General features: G+C 39.5%; 1 protein-coding gene across 1 annotated transcript; it reads left to right on the top strand.

Moving 5' to 3' along the window:
• The first annotated feature begins 9205 nt into the window (after window positions 1-9205).
• Window positions 9206-15975, top strand: RIPPLY2 (ripply transcriptional repressor 2). Its single transcript, XM_070954252.1, has 4 exons — window positions 9206-9384; window positions 9622-9694; window positions 10513-10577; window positions 15688-15975. Exons 1-4 carry the CDS (start codon window positions 9299-9301, stop codon window positions 15851-15853), a joined length of 390 nt encoding a protein of 129 aa, XP_070810353.1. The 5' UTR covers window positions 9206-9298; the 3' UTR covers window positions 15854-15975.
• Window positions 15976-21127: the final 5152 nt, after the last annotated feature.

Genomic DNA, 21127 nt, shown 5'->3' with positions numbered 1-21127 from the left:
CCTGAAATTTGGCCCTTCCTATCTGGCCTGATAGATTGAGCAGATACAGAGAGAGGCTTAGCTCTCAGAGCTAAGAGGGCTTAGCTTTTTGTGATGCGAGGCTTTAAATAACCTTTAGGTGAGATGGGAGGCATATAAGATAAGATAGATAGATAGATAGATAGATAGATAGATAGATAGATAGATAGATACATACATACATATATACATACCATATTTTCCCGAAAATAAGACTCTGTCTTATATTTTTTTGAGCCCTGAAATAATCGCTTGGCCTTATTGCCATGCGCTCAAAAGCCCGATTGGGCTCATTATCAGGGGATGCCTTATTTTGGGGGAAATAGGGTACATACATAAATTCTACCTAGTTTGATTATACCTAAAAAGAAACTGGAAACTATGTGCACTGCTACATTTTAGACCGAGAAAATGACCAAGGCACGAGTGACTGTCCCCCCGGTCCAGCTACGTGTCAGATTAGCTCACAAGATGAATTTGAGCAAAATTTCCCTTTAGCCACAGCTGCCACCTGCTACTCAAGCAGGACTTGTGAGTCCAGCAGGCCCACCAAACTGCTCATCGTTTCTTTCTGGTGGAGTGCTACTCCGTGAGAGCCAAAGATAACACCTCTTTGGATCCAGGAGAGTCAAAAACCCATGGTTATCGCCTACTACCTATAAATAGCAAAGTTATCATGTTGTATCTCCCCTTTGGTGAAATGTGGGGTGGGGAGGAAAACATTCTATTAGAGAATGCTACAACAGGGAGCTTAGAATTTTTAACCTGTCTAACCTTAGATGCTCACACACATTTAGTATGCAATATGCAGGCAAGGCTCATAGGCCTGCCCTACAGCTTTCATTTTGGCCCTTTTGCTAACGGATAGTAACTTTACTAACTATGGTTCTTCATATTTTGCATCAACTGCCATCTTTTTAAAAAAAACATAAGGCAAGCTTCAATTGGTGAATATCATAGGAAAAAATATTTTTTCTTCTCTGATGGTTTTTCAATCCATATAGTTTGTGTCTCCCTGATTTACCAGTTTGGTCTTGCAAATACTGATAATGATAACAAAGGACATTTATTGGGAGAAGGGGTGGTATTCACTTATCTTCGCTACCGGTTTGCAAATGTGAGCGGGCAAGCATGCGCAGAGCCTTCTGCGCATGCACAGAGCTTCAAAAACGGGACGTGATGACATCTGGGCTGATGGGCGGAGCCTCCCGCAGCCGCCGCTACCGGTTCGCCTGAACTGGATAGAACCGGCTGAATACCACCACTGATTGGGAGGTAGGAAATCATCAGGAATGGAAGTTAAGATACCTTTTGCCTTGGAAACTGTAACTTGGATAGCTGCTTTGCTTTTGACAAAGCAAGCACATGAGGCTGCTATTATGCATAGAGTGATAGTCTAACCCCTCCTCTTCCTTTGTCCCCTCTAAGCAGCAAAGAAATTAGATTCAGACTGCAGTCTACTATCATCTGGATGGGGCTGACCTTGGAACCAGAAAGTTGCTGTGGGTGTTGAGAATAAGAATACTGTAGAGTAGAGCTGGAAGGGACCTTAAAGGCCTTCTAGTCCAACCCCCTGCTCAAGCAGGAGACCATTTCAGACAAGTGGCTATCCAGTTTCTTCTTAAAAGCCTCCAGTGATGAAGCACTCACAACTTCTGAAGGCAAGTTCAACTTCACTGTTGGGGAGCTTCTCCTTAATTCCAGGTTGCTTGTCTCCTTGATTAGTTTCCACTCACTGTTTCTTGTCCTGCCCTCTGGTGCTTTGGAAAATAGGTTGACCGCCTCTTCTTTGTGGCAGCCCCTCAAATACTGGAATACAGCTATCATGTGACCTCCTAGTCCTTTTTTTTTTTTCTAGACTCGCCAAACCCAAATCCTCCAACCATTCTTCCTGTTTTAGTCTCCAGGCCTTTAATCATTTTAGTTGGTCTTCTCTGTATTTTTTCCAAAATCTCAATATATTTTTTGTAATGTGGTGACCAAAAGTGGATGCAGTATTCCAGGTGTGGTCTTACTAAGGTTTTATAAAGTGGTACTAATACTTCACGTGATTTTGATTCTATGCCTCTGTTTATACAACCAAGGCAGTAGTGGGTTTCAAAATTTTTTACTACCGATTCTGTGGGTGTGGCTTGATGGGCATGGCATGGCTTGGAGGGCATGGCAGGGGAAGGATACTGTAAAGTCTCCATTCCCATCCCACTACAAAATCCCCATTTCCTCCCAATCAGCTGCGACTTGGGAGGCAGAGAATAGATGGGGGCAGGGCCAGTCAGAATTTTTACTACCGGTTCTCCGAACTACTCAAAATTTCCGCTATCAGTTCTTCAGAACTGGTCAGAACCTGCTGAAACCGACCTCTGAACCAAAGACTGTATTAGCGTTTTTGTTGTTGGACTCTGGATTTATAAAACTTTTATATATATTTTTTTTCATTTGAACGCTGCTTGTATCACATCATTCAAATTGAGCCGTAGGTTTTTAAGATCATCTCCAGCTTCTTCACCTATATTTTCTTTGCTGCTATTCACTGGATTTCCCATTGTGCATGTCATTTTCTCCACATCAGTCTGTAAGAAAGCTGATGTTCTATCAGTTCTGCATTCATGTCCAAACCTTCTTAGTTTGCACTTTTGTATTTGATCCTGAACTGTAGATGGACACTGCATCTCAATCTGATGGTATCATTGAGATGGATATGCAGGGATATTCTCCAGATAGGTCCTATATTTTTAAAAAGCATCAAAGTTTAATTAGGTTTGCTTTTAACAGTGTCCACATCTCAGTCTCATATAGCAAGAGTGGCAGAGCAGAAGATTTAAACCTTTCTTTTCACAAAAACATTTTGTTTTCTCCCGGTGCACCAGTTTAACTATCCAAGATAGCAGTGCTGGCAAATTCTGGAATATATTTCTGCTTTTGATGATGTTTTTTTTTCTACCAGTGATTTGAGATATTTAAACTGGTGAACCTACTCTATCTAGACTAGATTATCTTGAGGAAGACAGCAGTCTGTAAAACTGTTGTTGGATTGGCATTAACTTTTACTGTGTCATAGGATATATGCATGGGCAGTATTCATGGTATCATACAAGACGTCTGTGGCTCCTGGGTCACTGTCTGCAACTATGGCACTGCCACTGATGAACATGAAGTCAGCTAAGTAAGTGGGTCTCATCGTGTGCCCCTTTGCCTGCCTTTTCCTTCCTCCTCCTAACACCAGCCATGACACTGAACAGCAGGGAAGAGATTACAGAGCTCTGCCTAACACCAGTTGGGATCAGGAATCGCTCTGAAAAGGTTTCTTGCATCACACCAAATAAATAATCTATTTTATAAAAGGAAGAAATCAAGAACCATGTCTTTCAAGAAATGGCATTTACACAGACCCTCTCATTTACTATGCCTGAAAATCACTAGCCTAGCTTCCATCAATAAGCGTCTCATTAGGGTAGTGTGCTTACACGATATGGACATTTGTACAGTAGTACAAATAGTACAAACAAAAGTTTCAGCATTACTTTGGGCAAAGACATTAAGAAAAACTGGAACTGATTACTGCTTTGAATGGGAAATTACCAGAGTTGTAGGCTCAATTGGGAAGTCAAAAAACACACACACACACCCAAAAAAAAAAAAAAAAAAAAACAATGGCAAATCACCTTCATACTGCTGCATGGGTGTGAACAAGGAGATTTTATCTTTCATTTACAGTACTTTTATTTATTTAAATCAATGTAGGCATTGCCCAGTTCTGACTAACACCGGGCAGCTCACAATGTAATGCCATTAAAAAAATCTAATACAAACCAAAGCAAGATGGGATCTGGTCATTGTATACAGACAAAAACAACAAACACCCACTCAGTAAGGGGTCCCATCCATCTCAGCCCAAGGCCTGGGAGAACAACCAAGTCTTCCAGGCTTAACTATTTACAGAATGTCACTGATATTTATTGCCATGAAGCTTCTGCTGGTGAAAGCTTAGCCGGTGGACATACTAACAAGATTCATTGCTCCAACAAGTCATAATGATGATTCCTATCTAAAAATGGGGAGGGTGCTCTTTACTTAAGATTATGCAAAGATACACAATTTTTCATTGTATACAGGCAGTCCTAGACTTACAACATTTCATTTAGTGACCATTTGAAGTTACAATGGGATTGAAAAAAGTGAATGACCGTTTTTCACTTATAACCATTACAGCATCTTCATGGTCACATGATCAAAATTCGTATGGTTGGTAAAAAAAAAAACTTTTTGCCAAAAAAACAAAACAAAAACGTATGGTTGGCAACTGACTCATACCGTTGCAGTATCCTGTGACGCTTTGATATTCAAAGTCAATAGGGAAGCCAGATTCACTTAACCACCTAACTTAACAACTTCAGTGATTCACTTAATAACTGTGGCAAGGAAGGTCGTAAAACGGGGCAAAATCACACAAATGTCTCACTTAAAAACAGAAATTTTAGGCTTAATTGTAGTTGTAAATGGAGGACTATCTGTATTATGTGACAAATCTGTTATTTTTTTAAAAAAAATTGTAGTTTTATAATAGTGCAATCAATATTTGTACAGTACTGTCATACACAAATTACCACATTAAAATGTCTAGTAAGCATTAATTTGTTCTATTATTTTAAATTTACCAATATTATTCATTTTTCTCTAATTAATTAGAAGCATGGATACATTTGAATGAAAGTAAATGTCTGTCCGTCTCCAAACTTTGAAGTTTGACAGTAAATTCCAATAGATTATTGTGAAAAAACCTTTTAATAATATATTTTTATTTCAACTTTATATAATTTAACTAGACATCATGGAGAACTTAACACTTAACAACAGAAATGTTGAGCTCAGTTGTGGTGGTAAGTCAAGGACTACCTGTAGTCCTACTTTCTCTTGCAATTCCTTCATTTGGTCACTCCTCGATACCAACTACAGTGATGACTATCATTCCAATATCATTACTTTTTAATGGGGTATTCCTATTAAAATGGTGATTTTTGAACATTATTTGTACAAAATATTTACCTAGTTGTAAATAGGTAAATAGATTTAAAGATCCTTAGTACTTTATTCATGTGGACCCTCCTCCTTGCGTAGAGTATTGTGTTGTTTTAAGCAGGGTGGGCTTCTGGGGGTGCGCAGGGATTCGGGAGAACCTCTAGCTAAGATTCTGTGCTGTTTGGAGAATTACCAAATTCCACTCCTGGCTGGCCCCGCCCACCCTGCCCCGCCCCTCCCAGGAGTCCCCATATGAGGCCAGTTCTGGATACAGGTAATTGCATGGCGCGTGCAGAGGTTCGGGGAGGGTGAAAAATAGGCCTACCAGAAGTTTGGGAAAGCCAGAAATGGGCCCATTTCCAGCCTTCAGATGGCCTCCGGAGCCTGGAAAAGCTGTTTTCGCTCTCCCGGAGACTCAAGAAAAGCCTCCAGAGCCCGGGAAGGGCAAAATCAGCCCCCCAGCTGTGGTGCAGGAGGCGACTAGGCCACGCCCACCATGGCCAAGCCCATCCAGCAACCGGCCAGAGACCCCCTTGCTAAAAATTTTTAAGCCTACCCCTGGTTTTAACTCATAAGATCTTCAAAGTAAATCTGCACTTCACATCAAAAACCAGCATGAAAAACCTTCCTAAACCATAGCATATTTCTAGTCATTCCTGTGCAATTATTTATTCCTTTGCAATTATTCCTCTGCAGATATGTAAGCTCTTGACTACAGCCATGTGTTTTAATTCAACAAATATGTTCCAGGAGCCATGCATGATAAATCCGATACAGAAACAGTCTTGGTCAGACTGGACAATGGTCTGTGTGGAAGAGGGGCAGGAAGCCATGTTAGTTAGGATTCTTAGGGGTTTGCACAGAAGGGGAAATGTTGGTGTGAATCCCATAACCCATCATATAATGAAAGTTTTGCTGATTTTGGGGGAATCAGCTCTGTTTCAGTAGAACCCAAAGTTGGAAAGCTTTGGGTCTTCCAAGTTTCATAAAAACAAAATCTTACTGGGCAAATAGTGTAATATTGGTATGTGCTATGCCCTATATACCTCTCCCTGTTCTTAGAACAGCATACCTAGCTGGTGTGCCTCTCCTCCAATCCTCCTGATACTTTCTATCACCTTTCTTTATTCTATTACCTGCCCTGATTTTCCTAGCACCTTCCCCCCCACACTCCCTTGCTGCCACCAATGCTGATGATCCAGCTTCTCCATATCTTCCTAGAACTTTCTTTTCTTTGCTTTCCTTCCTTTCCTCAGCCATCAACGTCCTTAGCTTTTCCTTAGCTCTTGCCAACTACTTTTCCCATAACCAAACAATTCTTTTAATTCCAGAGCAAAATAAATCTGTTTTGATTCATGCATGAACCAAAGTACCCAAAACAGGTGTGTTTGGGTTTGGAAACAGACCATCTGAAACCAGCTGCTCTATGCATGGAACTGTTTGTGCATGGAATGTTTTCCACATTCCTTTCAATCACAGATGGTATCTATGTGGGGCACTTTTCTGGGTTGGCGGGACAAAGCTTTGGTGATTCATAAGCCCAAAGTCGCTTCACAGAGTGAGATGGATAGCATGTAAATTTAAACAAAGAAACAAACATTGTAATATTTAGCTTTGCTCCTTGGCATTTATGCATCATTTTTTAAATCTATATAAAACCACTAATTAAAGTAATTCAGGGAACCAGGATTAAGTATTAGCAGAGTGGGTTCTATAACAATTTGCCATAGCCAATTGTCCTGCAGTGAGTTGGCCATGGTGAGTTGGCTGCAGCAAGTTGGCCGTGGTGAGTTGGCTATGGTGAGTTGTCCCATTCCGTATCAGAGTTATTTGTTCTTGCTATATTAGCCAGATAGTTCAGTGTATATGCTGAATCAGTGTCTAGGACCTGCAGTATTACTTACTAATACTTGCAGTATTGTAGTACAAGCTTTCTGGCTGCATGGATGGTGCGGGCGATGGGGGCAGAGGGGATGTTTTCGCGCACACAACCTAATCCTGCACATATGCAAATGAAATTTTGCGCACTTTGCTGCTTGCATGGCCCAGTTCCCAACAGGCTGTGGACCAGTACAGGTCCAAAGACTGGGGATTAGGGACCCCTGCTGAAGAATAATTAATAAAATGTAATTATCTAAATCTTTTATCTTAATTAATTTACATCAGACAGAAGTAGTATTCACTCTGTTCTGTTTCAAGATTCTCCTCCTTTTGCAGGATTATTTCTGTAAAGTCAAAACTCTTTTTTCAGGAATCTCCAGTCTTAGTCTGACATGAATAATTTTATTATACTGTTCTCTGAAAAGACAGATTTGAAGTTTCAAAAGTAATTTTAAAACCAGTTCCATGTGGATTCTATGACTTAATGTACTTTTTATCAAATTTGATAGGTGGACTGCAAATTTTCTTCAATAGGAATGACCTTACAGAAGGCACAAGTTCTAGTTACACAAAAATTAAATTACTACAAGAGAGAAAAAGTCATGTTTGTTCATTAGAAACATTTCAGAATCTAATAAGTAAGGTATTTTTTTTTTACTGAGCTCTTTTCAAAAGAATTACAAAATGGAATTCCAATATATGAAATGGAATGGTCTTTCTATGATGCTGCTTAAAGACATTCTAGAAATTTCCATTGTTTCAAAGAAGTTGCGAATTTGTTGATCGAGCCACCTCCAAAGTAAAAGATTCTATATTACTGTATTTTTATTGGCTGCAGGTACACATTATTCTTAAAAATTATTCATGGTGATATCAATCTTAAAAAAAAGTAAGTGCCCTGGGCCTAGGAAGTTTCAAAAATCAGATTCCTAATGTCAAATATTACTTATTCTTACAAAGGTCTAAGACAAACCTTTTTCAAATGCCAGACAAGTGAATTGCCCTATAGATCTTTAAAAACTTTGACCTCTCTTTTCTAGCTGGCATGATCAATGGCAAGAGATTAGAGGAGTAGTTGTCCAAAATATTTTATTTATTAGATTTTTATCTCACCTTTATTACTTTATAGGTAACTCAAGGCAGAAAACAAACAAAAAATTTCTTCCTCCTCCTATTTTTCTCAGTAACAACCCTGTACAGTAGGGTGGGCGAAGAAAAAATGACTGGTTCAAAGTCACCCAGCTGGTTTTTATGCCAAGGCAGAACTAGAACTCATAGTCTTCTGGTTTCTAGGCCAGTACCTTAGCAACTTCACCAAATAACTGGCAGGGAATACTTACTTATAATGCTTAATAATATATTACATAATGATATCATAATGTAAGTTATATAAGTAATTTATGTTACTTATTGTTGTTTTTGGATGCCAGCATAGCTTTCATTTTTAGCTGTTCTGTCTTGCCTCTTTCAGTGGTGAAATCCAATTTTTTTTTTCTACTGGTTCTGTGGGCATGGCTTGGTGGGCATGGTGTGGCTTGGTGGGCGTGGCAGGGGAAGGATACTGCAAAATCTCCATTCCCACCCACTCCAGAGAAAGCATACTGTAAAATCTCCATTCTCACCCCCCTCCAGGGGAAGGATACTGCAAAATTCTCACTCCCTCCCCACTCCTGGGGGAAGGATATTGCAAAATCTCCATTCCCACCCTACTCTGGGGCCAGCTAGAGGTGATATTTGCCGGTTCTCCGAATTACTCAAAATTTCCGCTACCGGTTCTCCAGAACCTATCAGAACCTGCTGGATTTCACCCCGGCCTCCTTTCCCTTCTTGCTGAAGCAAATTAAATTATTAAGTACCATTTCCGTTGCTTAATTCGATTGTGTGATTGCTCGGACTATTTGGATTTCCACATCTGGAAGAGCAAAATATATCCATAAATGAACGGATAGCAATATTGCAACAACGTGTGGAACAGAAAGGCCGTTTTTTCCATCGCAAACTCTGGGTATTCTCTGGCTTTCTTACCCAGGACCCTGCGGACGACAGCCCAAGCGTGAGCATCCCCTCTTCAGGACAACAGCCATGTGTCTGCTCAAGTGTGATTAACACTCACTTGCCAAATCTCTCCCTGGGCCATTTGGAGCTTGCACGCGTCCACGCTCCTTGTTTACCCCGCTGCGGCTTTCACGCGCAGCCTTTTTGTTTACCTCTCCGGCAAATGAGATAAGGTGGCTGGAACTGGGAGGCTGCTCAGCTATCGTTATAAAAACCCCTCGGGCGGCAGCCGATCCACACAGCCCAGCGCGGGGGAGGAGAGGAAACGAGAGGCTGCCCGCGTTTTACCGGTGGGTTGGCTGGGTCTGAGAGCGGCCACAGTCAGAGCATGGAGACTTCGCCGCTCTGCCTCCACAATTCTCCGCCGCTTGGAACCGCAAACTCCCGGATCTCCTGCTCCAAAGACACTTCAGGGTAGCCGACCTCAATCACCACGAGAGCCCATTACGGGCAACCTGCGCTTAAGAGCAAGCCTTGGGGAGGAGGGTGGGTGGGAGGTGATCCCCATGTTTTCCAGCTGCTTCTTGATCGCGCGGGAAAAATGGAGCCAGCCCCATCCGTAGTCCCGGGAGCTTCCGATATTCTCCCTCTCCCTTTACTGCGTCCTATTGCCATATCGCGGCTAACGCAGGGTGTCTAATATATTTGCAGGTCCGAAGGATTCTGGAGACCTTGGATCCCCACCCCAAAAGATGCCGAAAGACAGGGTGTGCAAAACGTTGAGGTGAGTGTGTCCTGTAGTCACAATTATGACAGCCCTTCCACGTGGGCTTAGATTAGACTGCAAGGAACTGGTCTTTCTTTAGTTGACTAATTCAATGTTTTTTCACTTAGGAGTACGGTGAAAGGAAGGAAATGTATGGGTGTTAACGATTGCTACTAATTCTAGACTAGGGATATTGGCGCATTAACAATAATACAGACCTCACTGCATTCCACGAAGGACCTTTTTTTTAAAACAACAACAACAACTAAAAGGATGGTTTTCATTACTAAATTAAGTTTGCATGTGGGGCTCATCATGTGACTGAAATGTAATTCCTAAATTGGTTATGCCTTTTGCAATGTAATATATCAGTTTGTGCTAGGCACTATGAAAGGCAGCAATTTATTAATTCGAATTTTAAGGTTTATAATGATTGCACTATCAGGAGAGGGGAAAATAATCATGCATTTGCATTACAGTGCATCGGATGTGCTGACGAAAATGAAATCCAATATTTACTTTGATAATCACTGGATGACTCTAGGTCAGTCATGCTCTTTCAGCCCAGCCCACCTCACAGGGTTGCAGTTGAAGAAAAAAAAAATGGAAAAGGGAGTGCCTAATATACTTCCTGAACAAAAGAAGGAAACAAACATAGTATTTAATAATAACATTATGTATTCTTTTATTATACACCACCCAGAGTCATTTTCCTGAAATGGGTGGCTTTGATTTGATAAAAAATGTATGAATATTAAATAATCAATTTCAGATTTTTTCTTTCTGAAAGTATCATAATTTTCAATCATTCTGTTGACCTTTATTTCTTGCTCTAGTTGCACAGCCCTTCTGAGGCTACAGAAGACTCTGTAAAACTCGCACAATATACCCATCCAGTGAGGTAAGCCAAAACAATTTCATTTTTTCCTAAAACATAGTATTACTGAGACTCTCAGGATTAATCTTTTCCATTTTTCCCAGCTGGGCTCCTGGGCCCTAAAAAGCTACCTATTGGGGGGGAGGGGGAGGGAATCCAATAGGTAAAGCCCTCAATTGGATATATTTTCAGGTAGTAGTTAATCATACAGAAAGGTGTCAAGAAAAATGATAGGATTGTATGTAAGATTTATTTCAAATAACATCTGAAATCACACAAAACGTATCAGGACTTAAACTAGTAGCTACTGGTAGCTTTCTGAGTGGCTTTGGGTCTCTCCCTTGTTCTCTCTCTCTCTCTCTCTCTCTCTCTCTCTCTCTCTCTTTCTCTCATTCTCTCTCATTTTCTCTCATGTTCTCTCTCCTGTTTTATCTTTATCTTTATCTTTCTCATTCTCTTTTCTCTTTCGTTTTCTCTCTCACTTTCTCACTCTCTTTCATTTTCTCTCATTCTCTCTCTTGCTTTCGTTCTCATTTTCTCTCAGTCTCATTCTCTTGTTTTCACTCTCACTTTCTCATTCTCTCATTTTCTCTCATTCTCTCTTGTATCTTGCTTTCATTCTCTCATTTTCTCTCATTCTCTCTTCTTCTTCTCTTTCTCTCTTGTTCTCTCTCTCTCTCTCTTTTGTTCCCTTTCTCTCAATCTCTCTCTCTCAGCCCAATCTATTTTACAGCATTGTGTGTGGAAAAATAGGAGTACTGCTTCTGTATGAAAGGCAGAATATAAATAGAACAAAACATAACATCAGTAAATAATTAATATAGCTTTTTCAACATGATTTCTCAATATTTCAGCTTCTCCAATTATTAGTCTAGCGGTTAAAACACTGGGCTTGTTGATCGGAAGTTTGGCAGGTCAAGACTTAAGCACCGCACCACAGAGTGAGCTCCCATTCTTGCCCTAGGATCATGTCAATTTATCAGTTCAAAAGCATGCAAATGCAAGTACATAAATAGGTACTTTTGTGGGAAGGTAACAGCGTTCCGTGTGCCTCAATGTATAGTTATGCTGACCACATGCCCACAGAAATATCTTTGGACAATGCTGGCTCCCTCAGCTAGAAAACAGAGATCAGTACCACCCGTAGAGTTGGGCATAACTGGTCAGAGAAAAACCTTATCTTTTTTTTTAAAACTATAGGTAGCCCTTGACTTATAATCATTTGTTTAGTGACCATTTGAAGTTACAACTGCACTGAAAAAAAGTGATTTATGACCATTTTTCACACTTAGGACCATTGCAGCATCCCTGTGATCATGTGATGAGAATATGGGTGCTTGGCAATTGGCTTGTACTTATGATGGTTACAGTGTCCCTGGGTCATGGATCACCTTTTGTGACCTTCTGACAAGCAAAGTCAATGTGGAAGTCAGACTTGCTTAACAGCCATGTTACTATTTTAACAACTATAATGATTCACTTAGCAATTGTGGCAAGAAAAGTCATAAAAGAGGGCAAAATTCACTTAACATCTTGCTTAACAAATAAATTTTGGGCTCAGTTGCGGTCATTAGTCAAGGACCATCTGTATTCCGAAGCCTTAAGAAGATTTTCTCTCAGTGTCTTCCATATTTACGGTATATGTTGTTTTAATTTTGTGGTTTTAGTGATGTTCTCTTCTGTCTTTATTCTTTTTATCATTTGCAATAGCAGTTACAATAGATGAAAGTATATCATATGATCTGGAGCTGACAATGTCAATTAGCAGAGTATCTTTTGAACTAATTAGAAGACAGCAAAATACTATTTTCTTGTTATTTTTATACATTTATTGTCCGTGAAAAGAAGAGCCAATTCAAATACATTTATTTTTGAAATAATGTTTTTACTTTAGTATTAATCAATTATTAAATTTATGTGCCTCCCTTCTTGCTATCCCACACACTCTTCTTATTTCAGAACAGACTTGAAGGATTTGTCTCAAGTGCCAGAAAATGTTAACCTGCTGTTGGGATTTTGAATATTGATTGGGAGAGTTGTTGTTTTCTGCACACCTAAATGTCTTAGATTGTTGTTCTACCAAAACTGCCCTCATAATATCTTTTTCTGCCATCTTCCTTGGATGTTTCTTGCCATGTTCCTTCATCTTCACCCCAGCCTCTAAGTTAGACAGCCCAACCTCTTCCATAGCTTGGCTTGTATTAAGATAGCATTTAGTCTGGCTCCCTCCAGGGACTGTCTCGTTTTCAGTGTCACTCCATCATGCCACAGACTCTGCCTTTTTTTGTGCACATCCAAAAGGGAGAGCTGGAGATGTGACAATGTCATGCGGCTTTCACTATTCCAGTGGAAATGTTGGCTCCTACAAAGGCTTCTGCCCAAAGTGGCATAAAATCTGTTAAATTTTATCACCGTGACCTTGGAGGAAAAATGACGGGACATGAATGACTGGCAAGTGAAGCAACCGAGCATGTAGGGTTTGCAAGCAGTTTTTATGAACTCAGAATTGTTGAATGTTAAGCATTTCAACTCAAGAATGGGGAAAGACCTTAAGACTGACTCTAACATGGTCACCCATACTGTACTAATTAAATGTATATGCCATTCATCAAGTGGTGGGATTCAAAAAATTTTACTACCAGTTCTGTAGGCGTGGCTTGGTGGGCATGGCATAGCTTGGGCATGGCTTGGGCATGGCGGGCAAAGGATATTGTAAAATCTCCATCCCCTCCCCACTCCAGGGGAAGGTTACTGCAAAATCCCCATTTCCTCCCGATCAGCTGGGACTCGGGAATAGATGGGGGCGGGGCCAGTCATAGTAGTATTTACCGGTTCTCCGAACTACTCAAAATTTCTGCTACCGGTTCTCCAGAACTGGTCAGAACCTGCTGAATACCACCTCTATATTCATCATGACTCTGGAAGGCTTACAACTTTATTGTTTTCCTGCTCTTCCTCTGGCCATGTTGTAGCATCTATATCAATTTTTTTTATTTTTTTATTTATATGAGAGATATATTCTGCCCTTCTCATGTTTATGTACCACAGTCAAGAATAAGATCCCCTAGGGCTGTTATTTGGTTGAATTTTGCTGGCTGATCCAAGGCAAAGCTTTCTTTGGAACTGATCACTGTACTTCCCAAATCATGGGATGTGATTTTCAAAGCAGTTGATAAGGAAGTTGGCATGGATCCCTGCAGCAGATGTGTCCAAATGCAGTCAATATTTTTGTGATAGCTACATCTGCATATTGGTTACACTGTGTATCCTTACCAGATGCAGGCTGAGGACCTCAAGATCCAAGGCCACTCATATCATTTCTGTATGGTTTCTCTCCTCCTTTACAGACTTAGTCACCCTCTGTGAGAACAGCATAGGATGAATTAGAAACCTGCCATGGTATATTTACTCAAACATTTGTTTTTTCCCCTCACAGATAATGGAATATTATCCTATATGTCACTTGTAGTAATTGACAAAACTGAATTTTTGTGCACTGCTAAACTTTCTTCATTGGATATAAATAATAACTTCTATGGAATTATTAAGTGCCCCAAATTATTAAAAACTGCAGCTGTAAAGTCCATACCAGATGTCTTTGAATCCCATTTAATTTATGAATAAGACACAATGTGTTTGAATTGTGAAGTTGCATTTGACTGGTTACCATTTTTTTCAATATTTGATTATTTGATTATGCAGGTTGATTATAAATGTGAAATGACTTAAGTCTTTAATAAAATCTGAACTTCTCATTAAACATTTATTGTATGCTTTAATATGATTGGTGTAATCAAGGAAAATTTCAGTGTCTTAAATCATTGCCTTTTATTGTAAGAATAGAAATTGGGATATTGATTGGAAAAATTAAAGATTCCCTTTCAATCTGTGATTTTTCCCATAAGCATTCCTGGTTATTTGTACTACTTCTGCAGATGTGTGTTGAAGAGGTCATACTTGCTGTAATTAAATGTAGTGTGACCTTAAATGAACTTATCATGTCTTCTTGCCTATGTGCACTTATGGTTCTTTTAAATTCCTTCCAGTTTTAAAAAACACTTTCTGGTCTTAAGCTCCTCTTGAGAAATGTTAGAATAGTCCTGTTGAATGTTCTTGAATATGTTCAATAAAGTGGCAGTCAAAAATGAATAGTTTAAATCTCAGAAGGTGCTTTTGAGTGTCCAGTGTTACTTATTCTGCCTAGATATTGACTTTACCATTTGTTGGAAAGGTATAGATCCATGATGGCGAACCTATGGCACGGGTGCCACAGGTGGCACGCGGAGCCATTTTGCTGGGCCCGCAAGTGTTGCCCTAGCTCAGCACCAGCGCGCATGCACGCACCGGCCAACTGATTTTCAGGCCTTCCGGTCCTACTGAAGGTCAGGAAACTGGCTGTTTCTGGCCTCTGGAAGGCCTCTGGGGGGGTGGGGAAGGCTGATTTTGCCCTCCCCAGGCTCCTAGAAAGCCTCTGGAGCCTGGGGAGGGGGAAAAAAACAGGCCTACTGGGCCCACCGTGCCATCGCGTGACAAAAGCAGGGGGAAATGGGGGGGGTTGCATGCGCATGCGCTGGAGGGTGGGGTGCATTGAATTATGGATGTGGGCACATGCACCTGCGACACCCCCCACTCCCCCCGCTTTTGGCACACGACGGCAAAAAGGTTAGCCATCACTGGTATAGATCAAAAATTCTTCTGTACAGAATATTAGCAGATAAGTGTTTAAAGATAAATTTAGAAAATAAATTTTTCCTATCTTATCACAGTATATTTTATGAAAGATTTATGACGGATTTTGAGGTAGAATGTTAATGCAAATTTGACTTTCATGCTTTTACAAATTAAACAGCCTTTAGCTCCCCTGAGAGCATAAAGGCAATCTTTGAACAAACTTATGCATTAATTAATTCAGCAGCAAGTACTTGGCCTAAAAAGAAAGGGGTATCTCTAATTGTGTATAATTAGATTATACACAATTAGAATTATTCCATTTTGTTGTCAAATACTGCTAATATTAAAGAAATGATTATTTATTTTAAGATATTTTAAGCTAACAGTAGGTTAAGTAGAATGAGATGAAGTTATTTTAATTATTCCTTACATATTAAATTACAAACTTTTCTATTTGTTTTAGGCTATTCTGGCCCAAATCCAAGTGTTTTGACTACATGTATCATGAAGCTGAAGCACTTCTGAGGAACTTTCCTGTCCAAGCCACAATTTTCTTTTATGACGAATCAGAGAACGAGGAAGATAGCGATGGCACAGACCATGAGTCTGGAGCAGAAATGGATAATTAACTGCACTGTTTCCAAATGACACTGTTTATATTCCTTTATTTAAATATTAATATCAAAATGCAATCATAATATTTTAAGCTAATTTATATGTAAGTTATTGTGAAATTAAAATTATTTTTATAGTACTGGTATGTATGGGTTTTATGTCTTCTGCATGATCTTTCCTCCCTTATCCTTCTGAAATCAATAATTTAGTTATGCCAAGAATTAAACAATACTAATATATTAATTAAGGGATGCAGTGGCTAAGATGCTGAGCTTGTTGATCGAAAGGTCGGCAGTTCAGTGGTTCGAATCCCTAGTGCCGTGTAACGGGCTGAGCTCCTGTTATTTGTCCCAGCTTCTGCTAACCTAGCAGTTCAAAAACACATAAAAAATGCAAATAGAAAAATAGGGACCACCTTTGGTGGTAAGGTAACAGCATTCCGTGTGCCTTTGGCGTTTGGTCATGCTGGCCACATGACCACGGAGATGTCTTCGGACAGCGCTGGCTCTTCAGCTTTGAAACGGAGATGAGCACCGCCCCCTAGAGTCGGGAACGACTAGCACATATGTGCAAGGAGAACCTTTACCTAATATATTAATTCATAAAATTAAAACATATAAAACTACAGGAGTGGCTAGATTAAGTAAGAGTGAGATGGTAGAAAAGATTGGTTCAGAGGTTCTATATTGGGATTCAATAGGTTTTTTTTTTAGAACAGTTTTTTTTAAAATGTATTTTTTATTTTTTATTATTTTTATTATGCAAACCTCAGAACCCTCAGCCTTGTGGTTTTTAGAGTTATAATAGTAACATGGGAAAAGAAGAAACACAAATTTCCATGTTTTACACCCAATACAAATACAGGTAGTCCTTGACTTATGATCACAATTGAGCCCAAAGGTTTTGTTGCTAAGCAAGAAAATACTTAGCAATAGATGTAAAATCTCAGCATTAGAAAATCCATATACACGAAAGAATAGCAGACATGCGTTTAAAGATGAATTTAGAAAATAACATTTCTTCTATCATATCAGCATATTTTATAAAAGATTTGCAACAGATTTTGAGGTAGAATGTTAACTCATTGTGAAATGAGTTTTGTCCCATTTTATGAAATTTCTTGCTACAGTTGTTAAGTGAATCACTGCAGTTGTTAAATTAATAACATGGCTATTCAGTGAATCTGGCTTTCCCGTTGACCTTGCTTGTCAGAAGGTTGTAAAAGGGGATCATATGACCCTGGGAAATCAACTATCAAAAGTACATGCCAGTTGCCAAGTATCCAGGTTTTGATCACATGGCCATGGGGATACTGCCACAGTCTTAAAGTGTGAAAACCCGTCATAAATCACTTTTTTTCCACTGCTGTTGTAACTTTGAACTTTGACCAAATGAATGGTTGTAAATTGAGGATTACCTGTATACTCACTCTACAAATCACCCTTTTAAGTGGTCTGATTTTTAATCTATTAAATTTAATGTTGCAATCCTGCAAGCTCCTAAATCCACTTCAACTCAAACATGGGCGTAGGACTTTAAACCAAATTAGTAACTTTTAAATTCAATGAGGCCTAATTTTCTTCAGTGCTGTGGAAATTTTTTTAATGATGTCATCTTTATTAATCTCTGTACAGTATTAGTTCCACATGATGACATTTCAGAGACAGCACATTGGATTGCATGGGTATTTCCCTTGCATAAACATGCATAAATATATAGTTCTATCCAATATAAGAGCTGGGCAGTTTTTCTGATAGGAAGGGAAAATAGTGTTTGAGGAGTGTGTGAGGTCATGAACTTAGCGCCTGCCTGCAGTTCCTTAGAGCAGATGCAGCTTTTCCCACGATCATGTGGCTGTCCTCCACAGGTGAAACATGACCCTGGAAGAGATTTACTGTGTTGAATTTAAAGACTTGCAGGCAAATGCTATAGAGACACTGACATCTTCCAGAACTTCTATATTGCCTTCAAATCTGAAGTGCTGCGAAGTACAGTATTGTTTCTTTCCTTTAGCAGTGAGATTAATAGGACAATTGAATGCATTCTACCTGGAAGTAAATGTCAGTATTCCAAGATATCAATTATTTTTATTTTTATACTTTAACATACAGAAAAAAGAAAATAAAAGCATACACCACACATAAGAGAAATCAGTCAGGCCAATTTTAACATATCAGGCTGTGATCATGCAGAGTAATATTCATCAGTCTTTCTACTATACTTCTAGGCAGTCCCTTCAAAGACAGCAGTGGATATTGTGCATATAATTGATCCAGGAATGACATATAGGTAGTCCTCAACTTACAATAGTTCATTTAGTGTCCGAAATTACAACAGCACTGAAAAAAGTGATTTATGACCGTTTTTCACAGGACCATTGCAGCATTCCCAGGTCATGTGATCAAAATTCAGACACTTAGCAACTGACTCATATTTATGTAGGTTGCAATGTCCCAGGGTCATGTAATCACCTTTTGCAATCTTCTGACAAGCAAAGTCAATCAGGAAGTCAGATTTATTTAACAACTGTGTTAACTGCAGTATTGTGTTATTCACTAAACAATTGTGGCAAGAAAACTCATTAAATGGGGCAAAACTCACTCAACAAATGTCTCGCGTGGCAACAGAAATTTTGGGCTCAACTGTGGTTGTCAGTTGAGGGCTACGTATACTGGGCTCACCTTGTATTTCCAATATTGAAAAATTAATCTTTGCTTGATAACTCTACTATCGGTCATATAAGGATACATTCAACTTTTGTTCAAATGTATATGCACATCTTTAAATGTTTTTACATCATCATGTACTGTCTGCTGCCCTGCTCCTACCACATTTTGCTAACAGCAAAGACTGAAGCTCAGCGTAAAAGACTTCATTTTAGCCATTGATCCTTTGCAGCAAAAATAAAGATACCCTTTTTGGTTTACTCCATTCTGAAATTACAAATTAATGGGTCAAATATATTTGAAGGGTTCTTTCAATACTCACGTAAGAAGAAAAATCCGGTCTGGTTCCAAGCTGGGAGAAAGTACAGGAAATAAAATGGAGGCTGATTGGAAAGAAGGACTCTTGTTTATTGATGAGCAGAACCGACAACAGCATGTAGTTCTGGGACAGCTGACAAAATGGGGTTAGGATAGGTGGGCTTTTATACACTCTGGGGTTTTATGTTTGAAATACTCCAGGAGGTTGTGCAATGTAGTGAGCTTCCTCTGTTTTGCTATTCTAATAGTGGTGGGTTAATCTTACTATGTCCTAAAAATCTTGTCCTGTTCTTCTTAATCCCATCAGATGGAGTTGAAGGTGTTTTGTTTGTGAATAGATTGGCCCAGTCTTTCTTAATGGGCACAAAATATGTGTCAGATGTAAATGCCTTATTCTCTATTGTGTAAATAATGTATATATGGGACATCAGGGGTTAACTTATTCTTTGGATTTTAATGTATTCATAATTTACCACTCCCATTCCTGGCTCCACCCCTTGTATATATAAGGAGCCACCCTCACCATTTTCTTTGCTTCTATCTTGAATATTCAGCGAATATAGAATGCCTATTATTATTAAAGAGAAATATATTTAAATCTCTAATTCTTATTATCTTTATTGAGTCTGATCCTGAAAATATTGCAACAAGCTGGTAGCAGAGGATGGTTAATTGACTCAATAAATAATTAAAAATGTCTAAGAAAGATAGGCCCAACACCAGGGCCTACAGCAAGGAAATAGAAACTGAACAAGAGATGATCAACGAATCCACTAACGCGATTTCGAGAGAATCCGAAGAATACACCACTGAAGAAGAAGAACTGATAAATGAAAATAATGACCAGGAAGAAATCGAAATAGAAAATAACGAACTCAGGTCAGAGATATTGAAGATACTAAAAAGCCAGAAGAACGATGAAAGCCTCATCGCGAACCTCCAAGAAATGCTGAAGAACAACGGAGCAGCGAGAGAGAAAAACGTCGTTAAAGAAAAACCCAAAGATCAAAAAACTGTGAGTGAAATGAATACTGAGAAAGTCGTTGTGAAAAAGAAAAGATGTGATCCCGCGCGAAATTTTGAATGGCAGCCATCTTGGTTTCAACGAACTTCAAAAGAGAGTGAAGCAGAGCCAATCAAAACGCTCAGTTCAAAATTTCTGGCGCGAAAAACGCTATCAGACGACGAAAGTGAAAAAGAAGACTCAAACTCTTCAGAAGAACCAGAATCAGAAAGTGAAGACGATTTAACAAAGTCTCAAGTAAAGTCAGCAATGAAAACGCTTTTTGCTGCTTTTGGGCCAAGATTGAAAATTTCCAAGGCACCAACGAAGAAGCAAGAGATCAAACCGACAACTCGAGACCTGCACGCTCCCATCCTGACTTCGAAGGCGACAACACCTGAGCCCAGAGAGCCATGCCGATTCCGTCCTACACCGCAGACCGGATCAAGTGCCAACGCACACGAAAGAAAGAGAAGAGCTGTCGCCACCACCAGAACCCCTAAAACCGAACCAGAGACCGACTCATCTGAAGAGGAGCGGAACGAGAGAGCTGAAATGGAGAGAACCTTCCACGACGACGCCAAGGAAGAAATGAGCAACGCGCATGTGCAAAGCTACGTAGACGGCCCCGAAAGACTTGAACTGGCCAGAGAACCGCGCAGACTCGTTGCGAGCATCCCCATGCCGTTCTGTAATTTCCTGCACTTGCGAGACCACGGACTGCCTCAGGTTGTAAGTAATGGACAAAATAATGTGGGGAACTTACCCAGTGACTTCCCAAAACTTAGAATTGATGGCATTAATTTACAAGAGTGGTATCAACAGCTTCAGGTTGTCTTTATGAAAGAAAATTTACTATTCTTTATAACTAGTCCTCCAAGAAGACCTTGGACTTTAAAAATAGATTGTTTACATCATAGAGCATTTTTCATAATAATATCTAGCGTGTCTCCTGCAATGTATCATAGCATCAAATCAAACCTAACTGTGTCAGAAATAATTCAATGCATGTTTAATCTATTTCACAGCGATAGCGTAGCTACAACTACAAGAATGTCTAAGGATTTCTTTTCTTCTAGAGTGAAACCAGGGGTTTCTATAAGTGAGCATTTGATATCTCTAAACAAAATAAGAGCTGAGCTGCAATTGAGGGGGGAAGTGATTTCAGATCAAACAATGAAAAGTGTTATTATCAATTCACTTGATCCATCATGGGATAGCTTTATGTCACACTTAGATACTATTAATTTAGGATATTTAACCATAGAAAGTCTATCTAACAAATTGATAGCAGAAGACAA

The sequence above is a fragment of the Pituophis catenifer genome, unplaced genomic scaffold (genome assembly GCF_029215685.1).
Source record: "Pituophis catenifer annectens isolate HBS135680 unplaced genomic scaffold, rPitCat1.0.hap2 SCAF_1, whole genome shotgun sequence".
NCBI lineage: Eukaryota > Metazoa > Chordata > Lepidosauria > Squamata > Colubridae > Pituophis > Pituophis catenifer.
This window is presented reverse-complemented; position numbering and strand designations above follow the sequence as displayed.

Bases quoted from the DNA above. Each gene is read 5' to 3' on its own strand.
- RIPPLY2 (XM_070954252.1), top strand. From the start codon at position 9,299: ATGGAGACTTCGCCGCTCTGCCTCCACAATTCTCCGCCGCTTGGAACC. The intron at 9,385-9,621 runs GTAGCCGACCTC...ATATATTTGCAG, and splicing joins TGCTCCAAAGACACTTCAGG to GTCCGAAGGATTCTGGAGAC. The intron at 10,578-15,687 runs GTAAGCCAAAAC...TATTTGTTTTAG, and splicing joins CAATATACCCATCCAGTGAG to GCTATTCTGGCCCAAATCCA.